The 8,683-nt window shown below is 36.8% G+C and overlaps 1 protein-coding gene across 1 annotated transcript; it reads right to left on the bottom strand.

The window, feature by feature from the left end:
* Nucleotides 1-306: 306 nt before the first annotated feature.
* Nucleotides 307-8,648, bottom strand: f11r.1 (F11 receptor, tandem duplicate 1). The gene is made up of 10 exons (XM_044223802.1): nt 8,240-8,648; nt 5,760-5,819; nt 4,962-5,078; nt 4,513-4,653; nt 4,130-4,332; nt 3,929-4,031; nt 3,427-3,534; nt 2,398-2,410; nt 1,860-1,926; nt 307-1,688 (listed from the first exon to the last, which is right to left on the bottom strand). The coding sequence occupies exons 1-10, from the start codon at nt 8,289-8,291 to the stop codon at nt 1,653-1,655; spliced, it is 900 nt and encodes a 299-aa protein (XP_044079737.1). The 5' UTR covers nt 8,292-8,648; the 3' UTR covers nt 307-1,652.
* Between the last annotated feature and the right edge of the window lie 35 nt (nt 8,649-8,683).

Genomic DNA, 8,683 nt, shown 5'->3' with positions numbered 1-8,683 from the left:
TATGCATTTACTGCATGTTCTTGCACTTGTAAGTATTTTAATGACATAACAGTGTTCAGAACATAGGGATAATGAGGCTATTCTCTGAATTAGTCAAGCTGCAGTGGTCAATAATGTAGGTAATGTTTTAGGTTTGTGTACATTTGTTTTTTTGGATCCTTTTGTCATTAGGTACACTAAACCGTCAGTCTTCACCTCTAATTCTCTCATATGCATCCAGTGACCTTGTCAGTAAAATCAACTTGTGACACACCTTCATAAAAAGATTATGATTATTAACTTGTTGACACATGACAGTAGACTGAATTTAACAACACAATTTTATTAACCAATATATAAAGTAAAGTTACAACCATCAGCTGATTCATCAGCTCTAAAATTTCTACAAAGGAAAGGTCAAGCAATGTAGAAAACTTGTTTCCCAATTTAAATATTGTACCTGATAGATCATTTAAGCTCATGATATGTTTTGATGTCTGACCTTATCAAACCACTTAAACACATGACCTGAGAATTTGTGGATGTCAAGTAACAAATAAAACAAATTAATGTCACTTTAGTGTCCGGAGGTAGACGTCAGAACAGTTTGGGTAATTAATCATTATGATAGGGGTACACACAATTCCTTACAAAGATGCTGGTAATCATTTAAAACTTGTTTAACACATCACACGTTTCCAATTAATTAAAGTCTCAATCCGTTTGAAGGATGTTGACTGAACTGTCAGTCTACACTCTTTTAAAGATCAATTAGCTTAGACAATGTAGTTCAGAGGTTTACAAACTTATGTCTCAGACAGCACTACCAGACAAAAGTAATACTAGATCAACTAGAAATGATATGTTAAAGATAATGTGCACCTAAAATATTAATATCACACAAGCAGTTGCAGTAGAGTTTCTAGAGAGGACGACAGCTCAGAGACAAGAGATTTTTTAAATTTTTTTAAATTATAGATGTAAAAACAGTTATTTACAAGAAAGAGAAACTTAACACACTTTATTAGAAAAAATATTGTACAACAGTTTTGTCGTTTATTAAAAAAAGAAAAAGATAAAACACCTTTCAGAGGCACTCTATGATATGATCCAGCTCCATCAACATTTCAGCTTAGGTACACAGAGTGACTGATAAAAGTTGCACTGGAGGAAATTAAGGTGATGGGTCAGTAAATGTAATAAAAATGTGATTGTAAAATAAAAAGTTTTATCAAGACACTGTGTTTGCAGAGAAAATAGTGTCCATCGTGCTCATGTGTCATTTTCCTTAGAAAATAACTAAATACATTTACATACCTGTATTTTTCCTATTGCGGGTACTGGGAGTATCTGTACTCCATTTGATTAGACATGTTTACATGCAGATGCATCATTTGAAAAATCAGAAAATCAGAAGCACACACTCCAAACATAGGTGGAAAAATGGTTCACTAGTAGCCACAGCACATTCTATTACAAAACCAATATCAATGTATGAAAGAGGTCTCAGCACCTGTCTGGAGTAAATTATTTCCTATAACCTTGATACTTAAACCCCACACGTTGATGCATCTGAGACAAAGTAGACAGTTCAGGTCAACTCAAACAATCACACTGCTTTATAAAAACTAAGACAATTAAAACCAGGCGTTGTCCTGTCGTGACATTGCAGACTATACCACAAATGATGACTTCTGTTTGAATTCCCCCTGAAAACAAACACATCAAACATCAGAACAGGAACATTTTTCCTACAGCTGTCAGTCTGTTAAACATAGGGGAAAAAATGTCCTTAATTAAACAAATGTCCCTGACTGTGATATAAATCTCTTGGAATAACAACAATACTTAAAATTGACAACAGGCAGGCTCATACTTACATCTTCATCATCACCACCACCACCGTGCAATGATGTTGCCTGGTAGACCACGTTGGGCTTTGGTTTGCTGCAGGGAGAATAAAAAATAAAAATAAAAAACATGTTGAGCTAGTCACAGAGAGAGCAGACCAGTTTATACATGTAATGTGAAGGAAACCTGTACTTCCCTTTTGGAATTCCATTTTATTTAATATTAAATAAATAAATAAATAAATAAATAAAGGCTATGAAATAAAATAAATATATAAATAAATGTAAATATAAATATATAAATGAGTCTGTATAGGTCAATAAATTAATAGGTTTTTATTTTTTCTGGATGTTTTTCAAAGGGCTACATTGCTATTTATTTCAGGGGACCTTTTATTTCAGGATTTATTTATTAATTTCATAAGCATATTTATGTATTTATTTATTTAATATGGACTAAAATGGCATTCCATATTCCCTGAGGAAAAAGTGTAAAGTCAGCCTGTAGGAGTCTACAGATTATCTGATAAAAATCCATTAGACAGTGTAGAAAAGAAAATCCTCTTACCTTTCACTCTTCTCTGTAAATGGCAGAAAGAAAACGTCAGTAGGATAAAGTATTTGGTACATATATTACAAATATGCAACTGTCTTCCTTTTTTTGACGGCTAAAAATACATTCAATTAGTCAGGTTCAGTTTACTCCTGACACTTCAGCTTAATGCTGCGATTGTATTCAAATTTAAAATGAAGGCCTATATAGTCTAAAGTCTCTTTGGTAAGAGACACATTTGACACAACATCTTTTCTAAGTAGCTGGACACCTTGACATCATGCATGCTGGACAAATAATAACAAAACAATCTTGCCGTTTCCCTCCTCCCTCAAATGAAAAAAATATTTGTGGTTGGTCATGGAACTTGAAGAGAAGAGAAACTTAAAATCTTAAGATTTGATTCCAATGTTTGTCTTCATTAGTAAATACAACATTTTCTACATGCTTTGTTTTAATTTAAGATGCAGATTACGGAAATGATTTATAGTTTGGATAGTTAAACTGGACTGGTTGTCATTTCATATACCAATGCCCCCTGTTTGAACTTCTTGTTGATAAATATTACTATATTCTATTTTCAGCTTTCTATTATATTCTGTAGATCCTGAGATACATAGCTCAACTCATTATATGTATGCATTTTATCAGTTATTGATGTTGTAGTTATGAAGTTTGTGACTGGACTAATTTTTTGATTGCTGCAGCTTGTAGTCAGTAATATAAAGATGTTGTCTCATAATCATTTTACTGCATCTATGACCTAAATGTTGTTTTTTCAATAAACTTTGTGCTGACAATATGTCAGAGCTGGAAAAACATTTTATGTTGCCACTCGCCTGCTAGCACTATCACTAGCTATCTCTGCTTCCTTTACTGCTGCCTGGTTCTGGACTATGTGCTGAAACTACTGTTTTCAGTTTAATTTGAATTAATTTAATGCCCAACAATCTGTTTCTCTTTCTGGGTAAATTCAACACTGAATATCAGAATACTGATGATCACAGTAAATGTTATGATTTTTATATAATGTAGAAAACTCACTGGGCAGGTATCCTTTCTTGTTGGCATACCAAATGCCAAATCCCAGTAGGAGCAGTAGCAGCAGGGCCACTATTACGCCAGCAACAATTCCTCCAGTGTTTAGGTCACCTTGAAGAAAACATCCCATTTTGAGATTCATTAGCTGAATTACAGTCAAACATCGTGGTGTGGTCAACTAGTACATTTTCATGAAAAACTGTTGCAGCACCCAAATGATTAAAGGAAAATTGAAAATGAAGGTTGGATCTTAATCATGAGCGTTACAGTTTCTATTGGCTCCTTTGATGTAGCCAAACCAGTTAACCGTCCTAGGTGTTGGCATGCAACGCCGTCCACCAGCTGAAACTGGTTTCACAATTACTGTCTCTTCAATGCGTAACCTTACTGTCATGTGCTTCATTTTATTCTTGGTCAAGGAAATTTTTATTTATTTATTTATTTATTTTTTTTAAATCAGCCCAGGCTAAAGCATATTTTTGAAATTAAAGAGAAGAACACTTACGGACTTCCATTATCGTGCCTTTACAGCGCTGAGGAGGACCAGCATTGTTGACAGCCTCACAGTAGTACTGACCAGAGTCCATCTTGGTTGCACTGGAAAACTCCTGAGAGAACAGACAGGAAATGTTTTTCATTTTAAAAAGGCCATGGGGACCACAACTGTCACAGTAAAGATGGTGCAAAGTAACAGGTTGTAGCTGACCAGGTTGCCACTGTCTGCATTTAGCCTGTAGGTGGCATTTTTGAAGCCAGAAACCTTCTGAGGTTCAGGGGGCAGAAGGATGCCATCTTTGTACCAGTTGTATTTGGGTGGAGGTGAGCCGTCGTTGTCATGGCAGGTCATGAGGGCCATCTTGCCCGTCGTGACAGAGGAGGGGATCCTACACAAGGGCTGAGATGGAGGCACTGCGGGACATAACATTCCGCTTTCAGAAGGTCTCCACACGTACAGTAATACACAACCTTCATTACACTACATAAACTTAAAAGAAAGAAATTTTAGTAATTTTATGGTAGTGATGTGACTCTGGGTGGATTATAAACAGAAAGATGTGTTTGCAGAACATAATTACAAAGGATCCTTACCCAGAACAGTCAGCTTCACTCTGACTTCCCCATACTGACCGCTGCCAGACACCTCGCAGTCGTACACTCCATTATCCTTACGGGTCACTTTGGAGAATCTCAGATTACTTCCGTACATTGTCACTCTGTTGGAATATTGTGCTGTGGAAGAGTTGCAGTATTACATAACAGACTCGAAAGCATTCAGAGAGCACATACTTTCGCCAAAGCTGCCCAGTCCTCTGAAATTTCTTTAATAATAGAAAATGTTTGGAATCTGAATCTGACTTCATAAAAACACACTGTGACAGGCGATCATCATCAAGTGCCTTATTGACATTTAAAATTTGTTTCTGCCATCAAATTATTCTGCAGTATCGTTTGTAGCTGATACACACGTGTCACCTATCTGAAAACATGTCCTGCAACAAAAAGACACAGACACAAACAAAGACAGTGTCACTACATACCTGTTACTTTCCCATTAAAAATCACATACATCTGGGTGCCTTTTAGGTCATCAAATTTCCACTCAACTCTGGCATTTGAACCAAAGTCAGCTGAATACGAGCATTTAAGGTCAGTCCCTGAAATAACAGAATTCATAATAAATCCAAAAAGAAAACACAACTATACAAAGAAGGTTTTCACTTTAATTATGCAATAGGAAATAAAAAGGAATTATAAAAAAAACCCCACAATTCTGAAATTAGCTGTCCATCTTAGGTTTGTGTATGTACACACTTACTGCATGATAAGACATTTAAAGATAACCTACACAACCTTCAAATATAATCATACAACTGAAGAAGACAACGTACAGCCTGTTAGAAAAAGGCTCAGATATATTCTCCTGTGAAAATCACTACCACAAAGTGGATAAAAGACTGAGCAGGATTACTGCACGGCAATAGTCTCCTATTGAGTAACGAGACACAGTCAACCTTCCCATCTTTGCTCTTTAGAACAGGGTTAATGAAAGACTGGAAACACAACTAATTTGGGATATATAATTAAGGCATACATTGGCTTTAAAATTTGACACATCATGGGGTGAAATCTGTCACTGACCTGTACCTACAGCCCTTACAGCAGGACCACCATACAAGAATAATTCCACCTTTATTCTAGTTCATACTTTATTGAAAATGATAGTAAGATTGTACAAGTTTTCAGCAAACACTTCACTGGCAAAATATTTATGTATTTATTTCCAGGCTTATCCTCTACGTTCAAATTATATGATATTTTATATTTTTAGGACTCACCTTCATTCTCTTTCACTCGCACATCTGTGTCGGTGGTAGTGACTGAAAAGCCACTTACGCCTGGACACACAGAGATTAAAATAAAACAATTAGACTTTAAAGTTGCATAACATGCTGTCACAATAATACATCTCTGTGCTTTTTATTAGTGAACTGATACTACAGTAGACAATACAAACATAATAGAGAGAGACAAGCAAAAGGAAAACATATACACCATGTACAGTGAACATGACTTATTTTACACATTGAAAAGGTTAGTTATATGACTGATTCAGTCATTGTTTGAGTTTTCACATTCATAACCACAATTTTAAAAAGGTGCTTCTCCCTTCCTTTAAGTACAGCTATTGCTTGTGAATATGATATCTTGATGAATATGATTATTAAGTCAGTGGCTGCAGAGTCTTGTTGTAGTTACTGGGCTCTTGCTAACATTGTAAAATCAACCACATAAAAAAATGGATAATATAATTTAGAAAATGACATACAATTAAAAGACATAAGTATCCCACAAGTGGGAAAACTGCGACCTATCAGGAAATCCTGAGTGTTCAAGTGGAATTGAAGGCTTGGAATATGAACAGTTGGAAGCCTGTATTTTTTATCTCCCCAGTAAGAGGTTGAGGCTGGGTAAGAGGCAAGATAAAAGCACTCTGTGTTGTAATATTTATAAGGATGAACACCAGAAGCTGCAGGAGACATGAAGACTGGTGGCTGGGAGAGGCTGGGACAGAGCCTGGGATGATTCAGTTTGAGATTAGCATCAGTTCTAAACTTTTTTCATCAGAGAATAACATCTGAGATCGGTGCTTTGCTTGGTCTGCTTTGAAAAGTTGAAGACATCAAAAGATGATTGATAGGAGAAAGAGGTGATCATCAGCCCTCAAAATACAGAGCAGCTATTTCAATCTTGTTGAAATCTTGTCAAAATCTTGTTGCAGCCCTACAAACAAGATTTTAATAACACAATCTAACTGTACAGGGCTTTATTAGGGTTAAAAGACCTACCGTTGTTTACAAAATGACAATTTGTTAAAGATCACAGAAAAAGCACTTAAGATTGAAGAACACACCCTTTGTCGAACACTCAGAGCATGCTCACAAGCCTTCAGGGTGTGGACAAAAAAAAAATTAAAAAAAATGTGGCTCATTCCTGACTGCTGAGCCAGAACACTTCCGGTGAAACTGTAAACAGTCTGGCTGAAACTGGGTCTTTCCAGGCACAGCAGTGCTGTTGCGACAGAAGACACGGCCAACTTTAATTAATGCATGCAGTCTCACCATATATGCATCTAATGCACCACTTTACATTACAATACACCACTGCCATTGCTTTAAGTGTTGGGAGTTACATGATGTAACCACTACCTTGTTGTGTGATAAGCCTGTGTAACACAGAGAAGGTTTAACTGCAGGGCACAGCAGTAGGAGCCAGTTAATCATTAGCTGTGTGCAAAGTCATTTATTGTACACATCAAATCCACAAAATGAAAATATACAAATACCAAGACTTTAAATGAATGTGTACCAATATAATACTTCAACTTCAAATTTACAAATTACACTTTTATTGTAGATCCTTAAATGACATTCAGATTTCCTCGACACCTTGCGCAAGTTTCTCACAGGCAGTCTCAGCTGAGATAAGGCAGCACAGTCACAGTTTTGGTTTGGTGACACCTCCAGTGTAACATGAAACCAACGCATGACTTCTTTGTTTGCATACTTTGCGAAGCTCACGGTTGGTGTGATAAATGTCCTTCAAGGTAAAAAAAAACAATAAAAAAATAAAAATAAAAAAAAAAAAACTTAAAAACTAGGAATAAGAGAGCCACTCAATTAAAAGCCTGGCAGTACATGTCTCTGTTCAGTGCAACGAGCCTGAAGAGGCATGCCTATAAGCTGCGTTGTACATGGTCCATTTCATACAGCAGACTGTGCTGCAGGTGCACTGATGAGCATTACAGCAAAAATAAACAGTAACCAGCCTGGAAAGCAAATGAAAACTACTCAAGGAAGGTCCTATTGTGCTAGTAACTTAAGGCAATCTCTCTACACCTTCCACATTTTTGTGGTTACTGGTTTTACAGCTGCTCCTACACTAAGGGCCTAGTAGTATATAGCTGTCACTTAATTTTACATGGGCGTCATAGCAAAACGTTTAAAATATCCTGTATACTACAAAAGAGAATCCTATTTTATGGTAGCTAATATCAGCTTCGCCGTATCACCAACCTCCCGAACTCATAAGCAGAGCAGGTACAGAACAGGCCAACATTTTGGCTCCACGACCAGGCCCAAGGTTCATTTGGGGCTCATTAGCGACAACACAACTGCCAACACTTCATTTAGTATTTAGAGGCTGAATAGCTATTATTATTGTGATTGTCGTTGAGTTAAATTCTGCAACAAGAAAGAGTTTTAAGCATCGGCTGTCCTCAAACTAAACCAAAAAAATGATTGCCAAAATTACTCACCTGTTGCTGCGAGAAAGAACAAAGCCACCGAAACCAGCCCGCAGGACAGCATGTCGACCAGTTTGGTCCTTGTCTGTAACACGACGGCGTCCCCTTTTTCACAATACCCAATGCCCAGGCAAGGTGCAAAAAATCTTCCTTGCGTCGAATTAACGACACTTGCTTATATTTCCCAACTCTTAACTCACTGTATGGACGTTTCTATCTGTAAAAACAGTCTGCTTTCACCTGAGGACTCCGCCCAGGTGAAAACAAGCTAGATAACTTCCGGTAATAGGATCGTCTGAGGTGCCTCCTGGGAGACGACAGAGTGGAGCAGCAGGTTTGACAAGTACAAAAAGCAGGTTTTACAGAGCATATTTACATGGAGGGAAAACAGGTGCAAGTTGGTCGTTTCAGCTGTAAGTGTGTTGTGACACAGATTTTTATGTTTGTGTATTTAAC

This window comes from Siniperca chuatsi, linkage group LG14, assembly GCF_020085105.1.
Source record: "Siniperca chuatsi isolate FFG_IHB_CAS linkage group LG14, ASM2008510v1, whole genome shotgun sequence".
Lineage (NCBI taxonomy): Eukaryota > Metazoa > Chordata > Actinopteri > Centrarchiformes > Sinipercidae > Siniperca > Siniperca chuatsi.
This window is presented reverse-complemented; position numbering and strand designations above follow the sequence as displayed.

Coding starts and splice junctions, on each gene's coding strand:
- f11r.1 (XM_044223802.1), bottom strand. CDS start 8,291: ATGCTGTCCTGCGGGCTGGTTTCGGTGGCTTTGTTCTTTCTCGCAGCA. Junction 5,820..8,239: donor GTTCTTTCTCGCAGCAACAG/GTGAGTAATTTT, acceptor CTGTGTGTCCAG/GCGTAAGTGGCTTTTCAGTC. Junction 4,654..4,961: donor TTTTAATGGGAAAGTAACAG/GTATGTAGTGAC, acceptor ACTCTTCCACAG/CACAATATTCCAACAGAGTG.